This window comes from Fulmarus glacialis, unplaced genomic scaffold (assembly GCF_000690835.1).
Source record: "Fulmarus glacialis isolate BGI_N327 unplaced genomic scaffold, ASM69083v1 scaffold35728, whole genome shotgun sequence".
Classification (NCBI taxonomy): Eukaryota; Metazoa; Chordata; class Aves; order Procellariiformes; family Procellariidae; genus Fulmarus; species Fulmarus glacialis.
In genome coordinates this window covers 13,116-34,063 of record NW_009227109.1, presented here as the reverse complement: position 1 = coordinate 34,063, position 20,948 = coordinate 13,116, and the positions used below count along the sequence as shown (strand labels likewise).

Sequence of the window (20,948 nt, the reverse complement as noted above, 5' to 3'; positions counted from 1 at the left end):
TAACGAGAAGTCTATTACTAACTTCAAGAGGCTGCTGTTCAGAGCCCAAGAATACATAAAATTGCAAAAAAACCCATGTAAGGTATTAACACATAAACCGGAGCACAGTTACTCCATTATGCACTCAAATGTAAGCTGTGCTATTTGCACAGGAATAAGAATAAAAAACAGTCACTACTTACATCAGGCTCTATTGCTCTAATAACATACATTTTCATGGAACTCTTTTTTTTTGTACTGGATACATCAAGAAGGCTCTTTTCAAAAGAATAGTTCAACATTTAGGTAGGATAAGCATAGACTTTGTCTCTCCTTCTGGAAATGAGGGAAGAGAAAAAAGAAGCAGGACCTTTGGAAACCTTTAAAGACAAAAAGCACAAAACTTTTAGATATGCTAGTCACGGTGGAGCACAGGAGGAGGAAGACAAGTATTTCTGAACAAAAGGAACTTATTAAAATGACAATACCATATTTTTCCTTATAAATACATAAAAATATTAACATGTTCTTACTGGAAAACAGAACAAGGAAAGCCACAAACAAAAATCTTGCTTTTCTTCTTACATGTGAACAGAATTCTCAGGTAGTTTTTCCACTTCGATTCTTTAAAAAATCCTAGGAAGTAACTGGAAAGTCCAACTAGGATATTACTGTTAAAGAGTTAAAAGGGATCCAGACTTTTTGCACTTTTAACTAGGAATTTATAAGGAGTTGCTTATGTTGTTCTCACTTAGAACATAGCATCTAAGTTACTGTCACATATGAAGGAAATGCCTCCACAGAGAAACTTTTGAAGCCCAAGTTCTTCATGGCTAGTTCCCTATGGGTAAGTATTATCCTACATAAATGATTTAAATAATCCTTTATCTAGTAGGATTTACAAGAAAAATAACATTGAACCACTTCTGCCACCGAAGTTACTTAACACATTTTTACCTTAATTTTAAATATTTCCAACAGAGACTAAAGAGTACTTCCTTGAATGGCACAGTTTTAGGTACCTGCTATTTTTATATACAGTATATATATTTGTTTATAAATAAGTGTGTAACCAGAAGATTGCACTCAGAAAATTACCATATGATGTTTCAACATGTTTGCAGCATGAAGTCTAACTGGAAGGAGTGCTCTAGCTTTCCATGCGGCAGTACACAGCAGATGCTTCCAATTTCTCATTTTCTTTTTGTTTTTAAGAATGTGTTCACACAACCATTCTTCGAATTCCACACTCACAGCAAAACTTCGCCCATTCCACTGGATACCTTGTTCCGCATTCATGGCAGAACTTTGATAATTGTACAGGTGAATTTCCTTCGCTGCTTTTTGAACTTCCTCCATTGACTGAGGATGGGTAATCTCCACTGTCATACCCAATTTTACTGTCAGACCTGAAAATCCCAGATAAAGAACATTCTCTGTAACTCAGTTCAGTATAACTTGATGCAAAATTATTCTAATCCTTGCAGTGAATTACTGCTATTGTTACTGTCATTTTCATGCTTACACTTCCTATTTATTTGCAGTGGTATACCTTATAACTCTACCCAGACTCCCCTACTTATCTCCAGATACCCGCCTTCCCTGCAAGAAAACAAAAAATGCCAAAATTTTAGGAGCAGGATCAAATATTTGATTCACTAGTTAGATTAACTGGAGCTCTTGGAAACTTAAAACTTAGCTTGTCAAACCAAGAAAGGCTAAAACAGCAATACAATTTTTATTACACCCTTTAAAAGGGCAGATAACAGACAACTCGTGTGCTTAGCATGCAAATTTAATTCAATTTCAACTGAACCACTCACTTCCCATTTGAAAGACCATTCACTTATTTTTTCAACAGCTCCTAAGAGGTTTTTGACATTTCTAACACTGTCTTCTGTGCACATCTGAGACAGCTGATGACAAAGGTGTTCTGTTAGATAATAAATATGCAAAATATATTGAGTATCGTAAACATGCCAAATAATATTGACCATGAGTTATCTATTAACTGCAGAGAACAATATTTTCCCCAACATCTTTTGTATTACATACTCCCCTTTAATGAAGGTTCTATTGCTGACAAAATCCACAAAGTTAAAAGCTACCTTGAGTAACTGTCTGAATTGCTAGTTTTTCTTTTGTTTGTTAGAGCACCCGAGCTCATGGTTCTTGCCACACTAGGAGGGGTTGACGTCCGTGTTTTTGTTGCACCTCTAAAACAGAATAAATATCTGATGATTTATATACACACAGAAATATATACAAGATATGCATTTACAAATGATATAAAAAAATGAGTTCAACAATCTACACATCAATTAATTGTATGAAAAATATAACTTATTTCCTACCATGAGCAGACAAAAGAGCTTTGGAATGAACTTGCAAGGTTTGGACTGAATATGACTTGAATCTTACAATGACAAGCTAAACAGAATAGCAAGTCCCTTTCTGTTCATGTGTTTCACTTGCTATCACACCAAAATACAGGTAGACCCTGCACTACCGGTTGTTTAGTATGTTCTAATGTCTACCTTGACAGACTACAAATCACTTTTTAGGACTGGCAGGGCTTTCAGAGAAATAGAAAGCAGCTAACTGCAGGTCTTAATAGTTTAAAAAAAATGTAGAAAGGATACCATATTCTCAATACTTTGTGACCAATATGAAGTGAGTCACAAGACTTTTTTCCTCATAGCCACAGACTTTATTTAGGATGCATGCTTCTCAGATAATTCTATAGATCCTCTTTCTTCAAAGCATAAATATTATATTTAGAAATATAAATAGAAGGAGGAGAGGAAAGAAAGTCTATCCAGCTGGGCATTAAGGCCTAATTTTTTTCTAGCCTGTCACAGTGTTCTTAAAGTTGGCTTCAACAGTATGACCACATAGCTGTGAAAGCTGTTTTCCTCCAGACTCATGGGTTTTATGAGAAGCCAATATGCAATGAATAGCACATCCTGAACATAAAGAACATCTTACTGCTTGCTTTGATGAGTAGACAAACATCAGAATCCCCTGAAAAATTTGAGTAGCACTACAAAAAGAGATAGGAAGGGGCATCCTTTTACCATCAGTGACCAAGGACAGAATTTTTCATCATTACTCAGAAGAGTTACCATTCACTGGGATTTATTCTTCTTTGGCAAGACTTCAGTGACTATGACATCTTGTGCACGACCCACCAAGTTTCTCTGTTCTCATTCTTGAACACCGATGCAGAAATAAAATTTAAGTTGGGACTGGCTCATGGACATTAAAAAAAAAAATTAAAACACGACTCCATTTAAAAATTCAGTCACCAAGAGCCCAATCAGCAACAAAAACCCAAAAGTGATTTTTTTGTTTCTTCCCTTCGGATGAACCTAAGCTCCTTTCAGAATTATAAACAACTTAGTCTTGGTTTGGTTTTCAAAGTATATATAAGGAAATGCATTCAACTCCAGTAACTTCAAATGCAACACTAACACAACTGAGGAACAATGTAATAACTCCTGAATTTTAGACATGTTGCATAAAACATTTCTTCCTTCATGTTATGAGCGTAGCCTAAAGATGGCTTTTCAGCTCTTCCATCAACTAAACACTTCAGTGGAAAAGTGATCAAATGATTAAGCACAAAAGTGGAAATCAGGAACTAAATTTAAGATTAAATCAAGTGAAATTATATCTAACTGAAGTATTCAAGTTTAACAAGAATGGCTTCTACATGCAACAGGTAGAGTGGAACTACCAAAGATCCTGGCTCACTGGGCAGAAGAGCACCCTTCTCCGTTAGTTTTCCTGTCTGCCCTTTTATTCAGCAAGAAGATTGTAAAGATGGTTTTATTTAAAAAAAATACTGTGCAGACTGAAAAGCACTACATTATTAAAAGTTATGTCAGTCTTTCAGAAGTTACAGAATTTCAGGATAAAAGTTCTAGATGTAACCTAAATTACATTGCTAGAAGCATGCACAACAGTACAGATGCTAAATATTCTATCTTCTGTTATTTCTCCCATCTTGTTTTACACTGAAGAGAGACCTTTGCTTATAATTCAGTAAAATTCATTAGAGCTCAATAGTGGAAAGAACATACTGGACTGCTACTTTACTTGTTATGGAAGCTAGAAAAGCATATAAAGAAAAATTCAGCTGTAGACACAGAAACAGTATGGACCATCATGGATCAGGGATGATCAGACAATGATGCAAAGAACAGAATTGTGTCTCAATTTCTGTTTAGACAACTCCAAGTAATTTAAAACAAATTTTTCAAAAGTATTACTGACTCAGTTTTCTCTGGATTTGCAACTTGGGACCAACATACTACTTTTTCAAAACTAACAGCATTAATTTCTTAAACTGAAATCTCTTCAGGGTGTACTGTGAATCAATCGTTTCTGAACATAATGCTAGAAGTCCTAGATATCTGAAAGAAATTAACATGAAAAATTGTCCACTATTCTTTCCTGTATTTTAACTGTTCAATTCTCTAAAATACGTATAGTATACCCTCATCCTACTAGGTACTCTGAAAATTCACCTGATGCTTTAATACTAGATGTATACTAGAGAAATTTCCCAGAAATCAGTGTCTTAAAATCATTATTTGTATGGTGTCTAGTACAGCATACAGGCCACTGATTGAACCAGGAGGGAAAAAAAAAAAAAAAAATCAAAATATTGAAAAGCCACATTGAAAGTGCACTGTCCACCCTGCCTATTGAAGGAGGCAGAGTCCCATGAACAGAAAAAATATCATTTATTAAAGGTTTAACAGGACATCTTAATTCTGAAATGTTTAAACATATAATTGCTGCAGATTTTTTTCCCCAATTAGTTTTCTAAAAATTCAGAAAAAAACAAATCTATTTTCAGACTAGAAACTTTAATATGAGTCTTACAATTAATTGCAATGATTTGTGCCATTTTTGATGAGAAGTAGCAGGCTGCCACTGTCTATAACTTTATTCATCCCAGATCTAGACACATAATTAGCATCGAGTTTCATGTATATTTGATGACAAATCTTGAAATTGCATCCTTAAGTTCCAATCTGATCTTTAGAGACAGATGTCTTCCAACGAAGTCAGACATTCTTGATTATGTCAACTTTTGTCACCGCAGCTTGGTTTTTTCCGATCTGTCTAACCTCTGCCACTTCTATCCACCTGTCCAGTTCCGTTGTTTTTTCTGTTTGGTTGGATTTTTTTGTTTGTTTTGTTTTTGCAAAGCTATATAAACCCCTGTTCTAAGTTGTATCACGTGAAGTATTAACGGAGCCTGACAGCAGATGAGGCTGTGTACCAATGCCACCTTGAACTCTTAAAATCTCAACATACCTTTAAAGATGTTTATTATCCATTCTCAATTTCAAAAGAAGTAAGATTGAAGGGGACTTCCCTTCCTAAAGCAGCTCACGTTGTACAACTAGTTGAATTAGCACTGCTTGCAAAATGAAAAACTGAAAGAAATTTGTAAAAGCAGCTTGTCTTTTTCTATTTATGCATTCACAATTTGTTTGGATTTTGCCATAAAATACTGAAATATCAAGCTTGCTTCCTAGACAGGGCATTTTCAGGTATTCTTGATAGCTATCACTGTCATGTACAACAGCTCATAGTTCTGTGCAAAATCATAAATAAGTTCTTTATGACTAATGCCATGCATGCCGAAGTCCAGAAACCTTTGCCATAAACTGTAGCTATACACGTTGCTATGCTGAATTTAACAATGTCTAGTAGCTATTCACATTTGTCCAGTGCTGTTGGCACGTAACATGCAAGGAAGGCAGATTCAATTAACGAACTCAGTGGACATCTGAATAAGAACAACAGTGATGTTATGGAGAGCAGAGTAAGTGTTTATATTAAAGAAGTTCTCTCAATAAGAAAAATCAAATCACTGCACATTTAGTAACTCACCAAGCCAGATTTTCAACATCTTAGTAGTGTATTATAAAATGAAAACCTGACCTAATTTTTGATGGTTCACAGGATTTATAGCTCTAACCAAACACGCAAAGGAACCAAAAAAAAAAAAAAATTTCTGTTTGTCTAAAAAGAGCTCCCCCCCATTCATTCCTTTTGCTTCTTCAAATAGAAACTCAAGTTCAAATATTCTGGCCCTGTCTCAAAGATACTTCAGCTTTGGTTGCAAAAACAGCTTTAAGAGATCTCGGCACATTTCTACTATTTAAAGCATTACATTTCATGTATGTGCCACGTAATTCATTACTAATTTCTCTTTTGCAATATGGTTTGAGGTACTGTTTATGAAGAATCAGCCCATTTGAATTTGGTATTTTCCAAATTATATCAAAGGGTTAACTACAATATAGTATCTATTTCCTTTTTAAAAGATTGGAATACCCTTTCTTCCAAATTTAGATCTACACTTGCTGAATATTCAGAAGTGTTTATATGAGATAAGTTGGACTTAATAAAAGACTTTACCTCTCATTACAAAGTCTGCCTTGCTTACATTCTTGGACCACCACAGCTATCTTACAGAAGTAAGAGACAGATGAATATTTGACTTTAAGAGAATAAAATTACTTTGTCATAAAACATTTGCCTGTAAGGCAGACATTTGTACAGTTATCAGGCTTAAATGCTTACTTCAACTTTACATCACGCAAATTAAGTTTTAACTCAGGTTTACAAAGATGGAAGTTCATTACTCTTAGTCCACAATCAATCAGTGACAGGAGAAATAAAATCTGAGAAAAGTCTTCATCTTTCTTCTCCTACTATGAAGCTGTTTACCTAGCATGAAACAGATACTTATACTAATTTTATTATATACTCTTCTCAGCATTTATATTAAAGACATACTGGGCAGCAGATGTCTGTCAAGGTCACACTTTTACTATTCCAGTGCTTTGGAGGAACATTTCTGCAAAACAGATAAATCACGCTGATTTGTAATACTTACTTCTTTATAGGCAACAACTCATTTGGTCTTTTGATGGTACTGTCTGTTTTTGTATCAGTGTCATAAAACCTTTGCACATCTCTTCCAGTTCGCAGTGGTGGGCCTAACTTGTCCATCTTACTACTAAAATATATAAAGGGGTACTCATAAGGAGATTGCTAGATTGCTATTCAAGTTATCGCAAAAAAAATTAAAGTACTAACAATTAAATACTTATATTCCCAAAGAATTCCCATTGACTAAAAAAACCGTACAAATCAGACTTTAATAATCCAGCAAAGGAAAGGGTTCTTCTTACTTTAAAGAGAGGATTTCATAGACTTATATTTGGATTAGGTTTCCAATGCATATTTTTTTAAATATTTTTTCAAACAAAACAAAAAACTAATGCCAGTTATCCTCACAATCTGCACAATGCACTCACATTTGGCCTTTTTTAAGAATAGCTTTCATAATGTCAAACTTATCACATCTAGAAAAGGGGGCTCACAATTACAAGTCATAGTAACTTTATTAAGATGTTAGAAAATAACAGAGATGTAAGTACAAGCCCCCTTAAGTTTAGAATTAGCAAGAAGGAAAATTTTTCCTTTTTCACTTTTTTTTTTTGGTAAAGGCTGAGCATTGTGCCCAGAGAGAGTAACATGTCTTCCATTCTCTTTTCTTTTATGGAGATGAGAAAAGAACAGAGGAAAGGCTGAAAAAAAAGCCAACTTTGTTTTAATATCAAAAAACCTACTCACAATAGACAGTACTATACACACAGGCAATACTTGAAAACTTTTTTACTATTATGGATAACATTTCCAAACCAAAAAGAATAAACCTAAAATCAAATTTTAAAAAACATTAACTAAATTTAAAAAACCACCAAAATAAAACACACCGCCATCCCTCCCACACATCATCATAAGCAGAATTGTAGCTTTTGAGAAATCACAACTTATATTAAAAAAATTAGGTCTTCAAGTAAAGTTCTGCATTTTTATCATCTTAAGCCATACACTAAAACCTACAAAAAACCCCATTATATCTCCACCCCTACCTCAATAATGTAAACAAAGTTTCTTCTTCTCAAAAAAAGCCTAGTAACTGAAGCCTTAACTGGAAAATTATGAAACGTAGAATATTTTTATTGATCTTTCTGAAATTACAGAACTATAAAGAAACAAACCAAGCAATATTGATGGAAATGTCTGGGTAGCTGAAGCTTAACTCTTCTGTAAGCTTCCCACCCCTAAAGGGAAGTCATAAGGAAAAAACAAACAAGCAAAACCAACAAAACATACCCTCATACCGAGAGAAAGAATTTCTTAAAATTACTGTGCAGTTTTCTGATTCTTGTTATACAACCTTAATAAATCACAATACCAGGAAAATTACTAAACAGCTAATTGCTGTCAAGGAAGCATATTATTTTCAATATAGCTTTTAATATATATATATAAAAAAAAAGGCTCTTGTGTATCTCCAACACCCATATCATACTACTTTTCATACTCCTTCTACAACAACATCATATTAAAAGGCACAGAACCTATAAAGTTTGCAACATAATTTGTTTTTTGGGAAGCTGCTGGTGTGAACCTTGTAATCCACATTACATCTCTAAAGCATCAAAAGAAATTTCCCCATAAGGAACAAAAATTCAACAACGCTAAATGATATTCATTCATTATAAAGTCAGCAGGGAACACTGAGATTTCAGTCTTGACAACTTAGCTCCAAATAATGCAGGCTGTAAGATAAATTCCCCTAGAGTTCCTCTTCCCATCCCACTCCTCCTCCCAGATGTTCTAGTTCAAACTAATTAACTCAGGAAATGCTAATCAATTCCTGTTTGACCAAATACACACTCTTTACATATTTCCCAAGGACTGAGAAGCAAGACTGAGGTATTTGACACTGCAAGACACATACTCCAACCTATCATGATTTTCTTAGCTTTTTTCTGAACCTTTAACAATTTATTAACATAATCTGTGAACTCCAGGCACCTACAGCATAGAATACTGAAGACAATAACCTAGAAGCAGTCATGATATTGCCAAAATAAAGAACTACAGTATTCTTCCACACTTAAAAAACAAAATCAAAAAACCTAAAGCTGACAGCCCTTTCATGTACTAATGAAAAAAAGTACAATCATAAGATTGTTGCTAGACACATATAATCCCTTAGACATAAACCGTTGACCAAGTCTGGGACTAGGAGTGGATCCAGCCACACCTAAGCTCCATCAGGAGTTTAGAAAGCAAGGGGGTTTACTCTGAATCTCGTGACTCAATGGGAGGATTTTCCTACCCTTTTGTATTAGACATAAACCGTTGTCCAAGTCTATGACTAAGACTGGACCTAGCTGCACTTAAGCTCCATCAGGAGTTTAGAAAGCAAGGGGTTCTTCTCTGAACCTCGTGACTCAACGGGAGGGTCTCCCTTACCCTTTTGCGTCTTCAGTCTCTGTATAAATCATTCTAGCTCAATTCTAACTTGATTTTCCTTTGTGTGCTTCATCCATGTAGTAACTGATAGAGTGAACCTTGCCATTGAACTCTGTTAAGTTGCACGATTTATAAATTTCTATTAAAATCACTTTCTGCTAATACTTTTGACAGTGATTCTTTAAGTGGCCTCTAAACCACTCATTCATGACAAATTGGCATAGTTGGCAGGATCCTAAATCAGGATTTCGTGACAGTAAGACAGTACTGGATGTGTCACTAACAGACATGATTCCCACAAGGCATAACTTTGATCAGCTTAACATTAAATAGAATGTTTTATCCCCAAATAAATAAAATAAAAATGACAAAGTAATTTCTAAGGGTTCATTTGCCGTATTGAAAAACATTATGTAATTTTCCAAGTCCCAGTAAAACCAAAAATAAATACTGTTCATAAATGAAACATACATAGACAATTAATCTGTACATGCAAAGGATCCCTGGCTGGCCACAAACAGTGGTGTAATGTTCTGCTAGGCAAAACAATTTGCATGTGGGGGTGGAGTTTGCCTGTTTGCTTAGCCTTAGGATAGGAAGAAGAATCTACCCAATTTTTTTCTCCTGAAGATCTGATTACTTCTGACAGCTTACTAGAACTGCCATACCCGTCAAGAAACGTAAGACAATGCTAAACTCCGCACTTTTACAAAATATGTATCAAACTTAGGATCTTAACATGATTCACTATTAAAATATAAGCCTAACTACTATTTATGTAGAATTAATTCCTTTTCCCAGTTCTTTAACATCAAAAAGATGAAATCCTATTTTCATGCAAGTGAATGAAAATTTTCCTACCAACTACAATACAGAGTCACATGCTACTCTTGCACTCTTACTTGCTTCTTTAGGACTCAGAAATTATGCCCTTATGCTATACTTCCATTAATACTTACAATGGGCTGTGCTCTTACTCTGTCCAGGCAGAAAAAGAAAACTCACAGCAGAGCTCAGATGACACATCCTGATCTACGTGTACAAAGTAAGCGTCACTAACACTAACCCAGCTTATGTTAATGATGCTGTGGTGTGCCCTCTCAGTAGTCCTTTACTTGGGGAGCAGAAGAGAAGAATTAAAATTAAAAAAAAGAAATAGTATAGCAAAAATGACTTAAAATAAGGGAGTTCATAAAATTTGGCTGTATTTCTGCTTATACAAAATAAAAATTTATACTGCAATATTGAAGTATGAAATGAAGTTCAAGAATCTTTCCTTTACAGAACTAAAAACCTTGGAGACCCAGTTCGTTTCAGGCTTCACTTTTAACACAAATGCATGAACAGCTTCATGTGCCTTTCACAATAGTTTCAGGCAGCAGTTCAAGAGTGCCACTTAAAGAGCAAGAAGGAAACTGCATGCCTGTATATTTTAATCACTTCTGCCTGTTACATTAGCCAGCAGATCGTAATTTCTTGCCCTTTTGCATACCCATCACAGAGAACAGGTACCATGATTCTACAGAAAGAAGCAGTGTCTGATTAAATTGCCCCCCTCCAACATACATATAAGTCATCTTTGATATTGCACAATGTAATTGTAATTCTACTATTAAGCCCCACTATCTCTCTGACAAATCTGGCATTACAACAATCTAGGCAAAAATAGAAGGTTTCACTTAATTAATACGTAGAAAACCAAAAAAACCCCCACAGTTTGCCTTAAGGCAAACTGCAGGAACTTGTTTCTTACAGCAAAAACTGTAATTTAACCTGGTCAAAAAAGTGTGTAGGCTCTTAAATATTTGCCAAGAAAAAAAAAAAATGATCGCTTAACCATTCCATTTGAAAGACTGCCTTTAAAACAATACATGTGCAAGACTGTGCTCAGTAATTCAGTTCACTAACAACTCAGAAGGAAGAACATGACATCTTATAGCATGAGCTCTGCCTGACTTAGGTACAACAGAATCCCAGATCTCATGCTACGGCTTGTCATTTTACTGGTTAAATCGTAAACGTAGCAAAAGAAATACATCCTGTTTCATCGTAATAAAGATTGTTTTTATAAAATTTTAAAAGCGCTTTTATTTTATAAAATAATTCTAGCTGCAATTAGCTATATCCTAAACTATAAGATGTTTTAATGTTTAAAATCTGTGTCACTACAATATTAACTATTCTCACTCTCTGACTTAGGATGTTGACTGCTAGTGTCTCAGTCCCTGCTCTGACAAAATTTTGTAGGTATTTCAACAGAACCCTACATATTTCCCCCTCATACCCCGATACTAAGGCTGAGATTAAGGCCAAAATTGTCACTAGTGACCAATCTGAAGCACCTAACTCTTTCATGTTGTAACTGCTCCTACACCTCTTTGCTTCAACGAAACTCCTGACAAGCTTGTTCACAGAATTGAGTGCAAAGTAGCTAAAAGAAAAAGAAAGAATTGCTAGGTCTCAGGTATAATACTTAGGAAAGAGACACATTTAACAGCCATCTGTGAGAAGACTGGTTAGTATGACCAGCAAGAAATCATAAGGACTGGCTGGCAAAAACAAGAAGAGAACACAAGTTTTTTAGAGCAGAGAAGTGAGAAGGACTGCAGGCAGAAACACACTCATCACATCCGTACTCTTAAAAACTGGAAATTGTATAGGCAATTAAGTGAGATTAAAAGGCAAGCTAACATTCACTGCCTCTCAGAGATCATTATCTGAGAGCTATGCCAACCAGAAGCCATCTATTTGTGATTAACAGCATATGTGAAGAGAGAGAACCTGTGCAAACATCTCTCCGTATATTAACTGCTATTTGGCTTGGTCACGTCACAATTCTTCCTCCAGGCATCACAAGAGTAAATGGAAGACTAAAGAATACAAAGTAGTAAGTCGAGTGAGCAACTGATTGGTAAAATTAAATAGAACTTCCTTGTTAAGAAGTGAAGACCAAAACCTGTGGCCCCTCACAAACCAAACAGACTGCAATTAGAAACTCTATCAACAGGAAAAAGCCTTTCCCAAACAGCTGGGATTCACCACTGGGGTCAGAAACATGCCTTCAAATTATCTCAGCTGACTTTTTTACTGTGGTAAAGACCTACTTGTTTGCCACTCATCAGTAGGTGTTAATTTAACTTCTGAAAATGGAGAAATGTGATATAAAAAAATCAGTCAGTGAATAACAGAGGGTGGGATTTCCTGACAGTTGGAGCATAGATGCCTACAAACAGCAGTGAAGCTGACCTGTAGACCAAAGACTACTAGGACACTGGGCGGGGGGGAAATAATAAAAAAAAATTCTGACAACCTCATGGACTCTGCCTCTGGTCTGCGTCTGAAAGACTTAGTATGAGTGGGTAGAGCAAGGAGGGACAGAACTGCATCCTCATGCTACATGGTGTTAGGAGGGAGGTATGACAGACCTGTAATTCATACTTGTGCATAACTTGTAAGACTTAAGAGCGATAAACTAAAAATCACTAGTTTTGTGTAATTAATAAAGCTGTCCATCCCCACAAGTTCTTTCAGAATGTCCTTTTTCTTCCTCACAAACTTAAGCTGTTGTTTTTCTCCACCTTATATAGCCTTCACCAATCTCATACTCATTTTTATAGGAATAAGTCCTCTTCAATCGCCAATGTTATAACTGCAATCACTTTGTTGTATTTTTTGTTTTCTCTCAGTGCTCCTTGGTGCTCCTCAAACTTCTGTAAAATTGCACTACTTTTCTTCAATCCCTTCCATACATTTCTTCTCTGAGATAGTGTGCACTGACTACCCCCCCCAGCAAAATATCATTAACAGCCTTGACCACACCAGCACTTTCACTGAACTCTAGTAAACTACATCTACCACTTCTTGCTGTTGTTGAAGAGCACTGGTTTCCATTGCTTTATTTGTGCTCATTCATTTGTTGTCTCTTGAGTATTTTAAGACAGGAAAGGGAAGAGGGAAAGTATCCATCCTTTTGTGCTAAGAGGGAAGATCCTGTCACAATTGGCTTGTGGTCTGTGGCAGAGGCCTCCTTTTATTTCCACAAATTGCAGGAAATTATGCCTAATGTTTTCTCCTTTTTCAGGTCTCTTCACTTTTACAAAGAAAAAAAATTATAGCTCCAACCACTGTGCATATTCTGCAACTTTGTAAGCTACTTTATATCTGTTTTTATCACTTGACCTACTCCTTTGCTGTTATTTTAACATTAGAAAACACATCTTTGCCTACTCCAATGTTCCTTAAATATTAACTGCGTTTATAAATAAAGGATAAATTCACAATACTTCACTTCTGAAGCTCACAGGAAAAAAAGTGCAAGTGAAACAGACCACAGAGATTTCTAGAACTAGCACAACATAAATATGAAATAAAGCATAAAAGACAACATTAAATGGAAACTTACCCTGCTTGTGGGTTCACCATTCCCAATGAGTTTTTATGAGCTGGTGATAATGTCTGAATTTTGCTCCCACTGGACCCAGATGAAGACAGTGCTTTACTTGAAGCGGCACCTTGCAGTTGAAAGCAAGCATGGAAATACAAGAAAATGTTAAGACTTTGCTGCTGGAATGATACAATTCATTATATATTTTTTAATTGTAAAATTCAAAACAAGAGTTTTAGAAATATTGAGATATGAACAAGTGTCAAGATACTAGGAAAAAGCAAGTATGTTTCCAGAAATTTACAAAAGGCAATTGAGACATGTTCTATTCTAATAAAAAACATTGGATCTTAGTTACTTTTTTCAGAAAGAAAAAGGAAAGAAATCTAGAAGTCAAAGTATGTACAAACAGAATATGTTTGATATCTGATAATATCTGAAATCAGAGTAAGACCAGTGTTTGCATAATTATAATATACATAACTTGACTATGTATTTTCACCAATTCATGATCATATTCAGCGTACAAATTAGATACAGAATTAAGCAACAGAAAAATCTCAGGTCAGAGATCAGTATTCCATACAATTATGCATTACTACACAGAATGATTTTGCAGGTTCAATTCAGAAAAAACTAATTTGACCTGATATATAAAACAGAAGAGAATCCTATGTGCTCAAGAGTCTTGTTGGATAGATACCAATTAGTGCCCATTCCAACTTGACTTTAAATGAGTTTTCACAAACCACTGTATCAATTTCAACAATAAAGTATATAGCCATCACATATGTAAGTCAAAAAATCAGGTCACAAAAACATTGATTAAAAAACCAATTGTATTATGAAAAACAGACACCATCTTATCCACTCATGTAACATTGAGCTCCTCCTATGAATTTTTTTACTTTGTCAGTTTAAATCACTGCAACGGTGTAGAAATCATTCCAGCTATTAAAATTAGACTACTTTTGCTGCATAGTTTTAGAACTATATTTAGAAAGGAAATGGAAAATTTGTAACATTCATTTCATACCTACAACAGTTTTGCTAACACCACTTGGCTGTGGTAAGCGTGATGATGATGATGGTGTTGATCCTACGGAAGGCATCTTCTTAACTGCAGCAGGTTTGTACTGTAACAAAATACAACCTAGAAATTTAAGCAATTAAATCAAACTATCTATATAACACGATAGGTAGTTATCTCAGGCTCTGTGGGAAAACAGACGACCATTACCTATTAGGTACGCTGTTTCTGGTATGGGATCATGAAAATGGTTTCTGCTAGTCTGCTTTCTTATACATACAGATGATACTAGTAGGAAAGATTATCTAACTGAGTGGTTTTGTTTTTTTATTTAACTGTCTTTGTGTATTTTTGGCTTTTCTACAGCTTTTCTCATCTTTTTCCACAGCTGTCTCATGAGTTTAACATTATCACCTCATTACCAGTTAATTTTAAAAAGAGAACTCAAGGGCAGGATCATTTTTGTCTTTCGAAACTTACTTTCACCTGTGTGCTCTGGACCAGTCCCAGCACTGATTCAGAATACAGTGCAAGAATCACTAAGTAACTGCTTGCGTCTGTTTAACTCCTCACAGCTTCCAGAAAAAAGAGCATTACCACCAAATGAAAACACACCTACACTTTAATCCTTCGTTTCCATCGTAAGTTAACTACTGCAGCTCTTACCTTAATATGCCCGAATTCCTCTAAGCTTCTAATTAGCCAAAATATTGCTGTCAGTTGTCCTGCAGTCATGTACGTTTGTTTGTCCACTTACAGAACAGTCTTGAACTGGATTCAGAAGATTTGCACAACAGAAATTCAACTTTCTTCACAAACACTGCATCTCTACTTCCTGCTGCTACCCTTACCTGTCATTTTCACAAATCTCTGAATTACATTTATGACTGGTTTTGGCTTTGCAACTGCTGCCATCTGATTTATGGAACTCTACAACTCTCATAAGAAAGCAAAAACCACTGTTTAGTGTCTAATTTCAGTCTAGTGCAAATAATAAAATCACAGAATAAAATAGTTACTTCCATTTAAGAGCAACACACTATTTAACAAGCTTTATTTGATGTCAAATGCAAGTTACAAGTTAAGAAAAATGTTGCAGTTCACCTGTGTTCGAGTAGGAAGCTTCCCTTTGGTATCAGCTGCCAATTTCCCCTTATTAGTAATACGTGCTGCTTGCTCCTTACAGAAATTGATGTGTCTGTCAGCTGCATTTTCATTAAATCTCCTCTGACAATATGGACACTGAATGTAATCTTAAAAACATAAAAACCTAACATTAATAAAGTTTTTTTTAAAAATGAAGTGTTTTAAAGTCTTTTAAAGACCAGCCCCTATGCCCAGAGAAAATTAAGGCCTCTTGAATCTGAAAATGAAATACGTATTGCTGGGGAAAAGAATACTGTCCACATGTAAAACAAAACACGTTTTTTGTTTTATGAATAAGAATGAGAAGAGTGGTTGAGGATCAGAAATAACGTAAGTGAAATCAGAAACATTTTGAGAGATGCTATTCAGCAGAGAAGGTGGCCAAAGAGTATATGGGCATGGCAGGGATATCAGCTGGAAGGAAGTGGAGAAGAGAAGAGACTAAACAAAAAATCACAAACACAGTTCAGTTTTTTCAAGACATGAAAATGCATTAAAACCTTTCCCATACAAATAGCAAAAGACAACAAAATCTGTTTCCTCTGGCAGTTTTGAAAGGACTGTGAAATACTAACTGCAATACTGGAAATGATCATTAAAAAAAAATAAAATTGGAAATTTAACAAAAAAAAAAAAAAAACAGAGGAAGTCCAGCCAAAATTAGGAGATATCTATAGAGACACGCAAAACAGGGTAAGTGGCTGTATTATTTTTCAAGATTAATTTATTGACATTACAAACAGTACCACTTGCAGGAAGTATTATTGCTAACATGGGGGGAAAAACAGAAAGGCTACGTAAATGTTTGAAATACTAAAAGATCCCTCATCTGTATGCTGGAAATATACCCCTTAAAATACACTGCCCTTGGAAATTAAAATGTTTGGACTGCAGTTTCAGATATACATTTTAGTGTCTAGAAACATGGATGCTGAATTCCTCAGATTACAGTATTCAAAACCATGTAAACATCAACTTCAGAAGAGCTAGACACTGGCAAAGCAGGTTAAATTAGTATGTTTCAAGGTGATTTTAGAAATGTATTGAAGAAAATGAGGAGATATTCAACAGTCACTGCCTCCAAGATTACAGTTAGATATTATACAATCCAAAATAAGATTTGGATTACATGTTACTACTCCAAATGCAGCAGATCTGGCTTAAGTAGTTATCCCTTTAAATTAACAAACAATTTTGAGTAAGTCAAATGATGCAGTGGCCACCAAACCATGAACTGTGACCCAAGAAGTGTGAGCAAAGGACAGAGGAAGAACACAGGAATCCTTCACAGAAGTGACAGTGTGGGAATCTCATGTGGTAACGATGAGTGAATTATTTCTCTATTTTACATAAACTCCACTACTGTCAGAATACTCAAACATAAACTATATCTTAAGAGATAGAAACTCAGAAGAACTATAATATCTATATGATCAAACCAAGGCAGGCCCAAACAAAGTTTAAAAAAAAAAAAGATTAAAAAAGCAAAATAGATTAATAAAGCAGCTATGGAAGCCCCTAGATAATAAGAAAAGACATTTCTAGCTGGGGCACAGCTCAGTTCCCACAGAAGACTTTCAAAGCCCGATAAAATAAATGGATCAGACTGTAGAGGATTAATGTACACTCTTTTAAGAATCAGGGATTGCATCTTCATCCTTTTGTAAAATGCTTAGCACCAGTCAGCCACCTGGCTATGCAGAAATACTGTTCGTACTGTCCAGAAGAACTGTTAGGATTCAATGTAAGCTTTATGAAATACAAACTAATCAATATAAGTGGGCAGTACACATATGCAGTCAAGTTCAATGCAAATGGGGTGACTTAAGGTCCTTCTTAATATCATTAAGCTATTCCACACTTCTTCTAAGGAAAAGGTGGAACAGGAGATCAAAGAACCAGCAATACTGCTTGTTTGAAAACTCAAATCATGCAATTAAGCAGGAAATATTAATACAGAACTCTTTTCTTTTAAAGGAAAAAGACTAGCAGCTAGTTAGAAATACACATGCCAAAGAGAGAGCTGAGTAGGAGAAGATGGATCTACTCCGTGATACCCATGCATAATTCTCCCTCTCTTCTACACGTAAAGTGGAAAAGGAGCAAGGGTAGCTGCCCCTGCTCCATTTTTGTTCTGTTCTATTTGTGGGAAGAGAATCCATTGATAAATTCATGCATCTTCTCGCCATTGCTGGTTCCCTACTCCTAAGTCTTACCCACTGCAGCAGGATGAAGCCAGGAGACTACAAACAGTAAAACTCAGCTTGGAATAAGTAAAAAACTTTACTTTCTCTTCCCTTTACCTCCTATCTGCTTTCAAGCAGGCTGAATAGAGTTACTTCCTTCGCTTCAAACTCATTTGCAGTCTCTGGAACCAAGGGAGCACAGTTTTAGTAGCTTTCCAAGCTAGACTTAGTTCTGGGCTCTTCTGCTTGTAATTCAGAACCTATACAACCAGATTATTAATGATCCTTTCCATGATCGAGCCTTATGTTTCTTATCCACAGCATTAGCTATTGGTTTTACTTTATTTTAAAATGCATATGGCATTTCAAGATAGTGCGTACTGAGTGCTGAGTAATATGACTTCACTTCTTACTATGAAGGCACAATTACAATCCTAATACTGGACTAACGTGTTTCCTGTAGAGAAACAAGGTAGGGAACACTCATATCCTCACTTGACCACAGACAGGCAGAAGCAAACGGATGATTTTTTCTGTTTTTCCAATCTTTCTGAAAATAGCCATTGAGCTGATCAAATGGTTTAGCTCTTAGGACAAGAGGAAGAAATATATTCTCCAACCTATTATCACATCACAGAAGTTAACTGAAAAGTATATTTCCTTCTCACTAACATCAGACTGCTTCAATACTTCACCCAGTCTCAGTTCCGAAGGCACCCAAGGACTGTTACTCCCTTGTTAATACAAATCCCACACGTCTCATACCCAAAACACAAGTACTCCCACCACATGAGGAAGGATCACATGCACACTAAAGCATACACTGCATTCATGAAACTAAATGTGAATTCAGCAAGAAATGGGAGAGACTGCATTTGAAGAACATAGTCAACATGCCTTCCTACAATGTAGAAAGGTTGTGGGTGGCCAGCATCAGCAGCTAATTAAAAAGGTAGTCTGCTCTTTCTGATGAGTTCCACTGTTGTGGACAGAAACAAGGTGTTGAAACAATTTGTCCAGCCTATGGTTTATAAGTCGGTAGCAAGCTGCAAGTTGGCCACAACTACCTTTTGATGCATTAAAAACAAAGTCATGGGCTTTGAAAGGTACACAGGATGCTAGCCAGTCAGACCTACAGTCACAAACCAGTATCTGCATAGGGATGGTTCTGCATAATCTGATCTGTATAATCAGATAGTCATCTTCAAGAACTTGTGAATACTGTATTCCAACAAATTCCTTTCCAATTAAAGTTTTTACAAATTAAATTTAAAAAAAAAAAAATCTCTAAAGAACTCAATTGTTTTACATACCAGGGTCATATGATGGCGGAGGCGGTGGAGGGAGTTTTCCACCGTCTTTGAGATTAAGTCCTTTGGCTGCTCGTATAGTTGCTATAAATTCCTCATGCTTTCGTCTCCAGTTGGAAGGTTTTTTGGGTGGTTCTGGCTAAGAAGCCAAAAAAGAAAGAGCTTTATATGTTTGAAGCTCTTACTTCAAGCTAAGTATGTGCCTTATTTTAGTACACAACATTATAGTTAGGTTTCTTCCAGATCCTAATTGATCTAATTATCACGAATTGCCAGCAGAAATAAGCCCTATTATAATGCATACATAGTTTGCCTAAAATGTTCATATGCAGATTAAATTACAACATACCCGAGGCTTAAGAGGTTTTACTGTGGGAATGTCAGTTCCTTCCGCTCTCTGTCGGCTGGAATCAAATGTCTTCCTTTTCTTGGCAGAAGTTTTTTGGCAAATGGGTCCATGCTTTTTCTACAAGCAGAAGAAAAGCAAAAGGAGAATATAGAACTTAGTTTTGAAAACATAAGTTATTAACATGTTATTTCCCTCTTTCTCGTTATGCCAATCAGCAAACAAGGCCCAACTCCTGATGAATAAAATCAAACTGCTTTCACTCAAATATTTATGCCAGCCATTACTTTTAGAACGAACTACAGGAATTCACAAATGCATATAAATGGTCACAAAAACTTGGGCGATGAGGAAGAAAAATATGAGGCATCTGTATTTGCTCCTTACAAATAAAAATTTGATGGTAGGTAGGCAGCATTTGCATTGAGTGGCAAGACAAATCAGAAGTGTCTGAAATCCATATTCATATTTAAGGACAGACCAATTTCTATTAAGACTGGAGAACACAGTATTTTGAAGATGGCTAACAAAACACTTCATTTACTAGCTAAGACTGCACGATGCTAGGGCTTACATCAGCAGAGGCAAGGAATGATTCTGTGAGCCTAGAGAAGATGCTTTTAGAAGCATGTATTTTCAGAAAGTGATGGGATGCTGAAATAAAATTAACCTCCTTCTAAAGGAGTTTCAAAACTGAGACAACTGGAATCGATAATTATTTGGGGAAAAAAACTCACAAAAAAACCACCAAAACCAAGCATCTAGATCTACTTTATTTAGCTATACTGATCATTGCTTAACTCCCATATCATCTTACCAGATCTAAAAGCCAACAGTGCTCATACCACTTACCAGTGCTGCTGGAAAGAAAGTCCTTCCACAAATCCTACATGGCAGCAGATCTCCAGTTTGAACTGTAACCTCACCTTAAAAAAAAAAAAAAAAAAACACCACCATACTTCTATCAGAAAATTTGTTTACATTCATGATAAAAATTTCTTCCTAGATTGCTAACCTCATATACTTAGCAATAACAGTTGTTACTGTAAAAGTATACACTCTTTGAACAGTGCAGAGACTTTGCAGATCAGAAAGAAAACTCCTTACGTACTTTCGGAAGCAGTGAGGCCTGATAACATGTCAGCATCAATTTTGATTATTTACAATACAAAACTCTGCACCTTTAAAGGGATGCCTATCT

General features: G+C 35.6%; 1 protein-coding gene across 1 annotated transcript; it reads right to left on the bottom strand.

Moving 5' to 3' along the window:
* Positions 1-1,201: 1,201 nt before the first annotated feature.
* ZC2HC1A (zinc finger, C2HC-type containing 1A) lies at positions 1,202-20,673 on the bottom strand (the record flags this gene model as incomplete). The annotated part of the gene is made up of 9 exons (XM_009583043.1): positions 1,202-1,388; positions 2,088-2,195; positions 6,905-7,024; positions 13,748-13,856; positions 14,766-14,865; positions 15,864-16,012; positions 19,405-19,540; positions 19,751-19,867; positions 20,600-20,673. Coding segments are annotated over 9 exons (1,100 nt in total), but the record flags the coding sequence as incomplete, so codon positions are not given.
* Between the last annotated feature and the right edge of the window lie 275 nt (positions 20,674-20,948).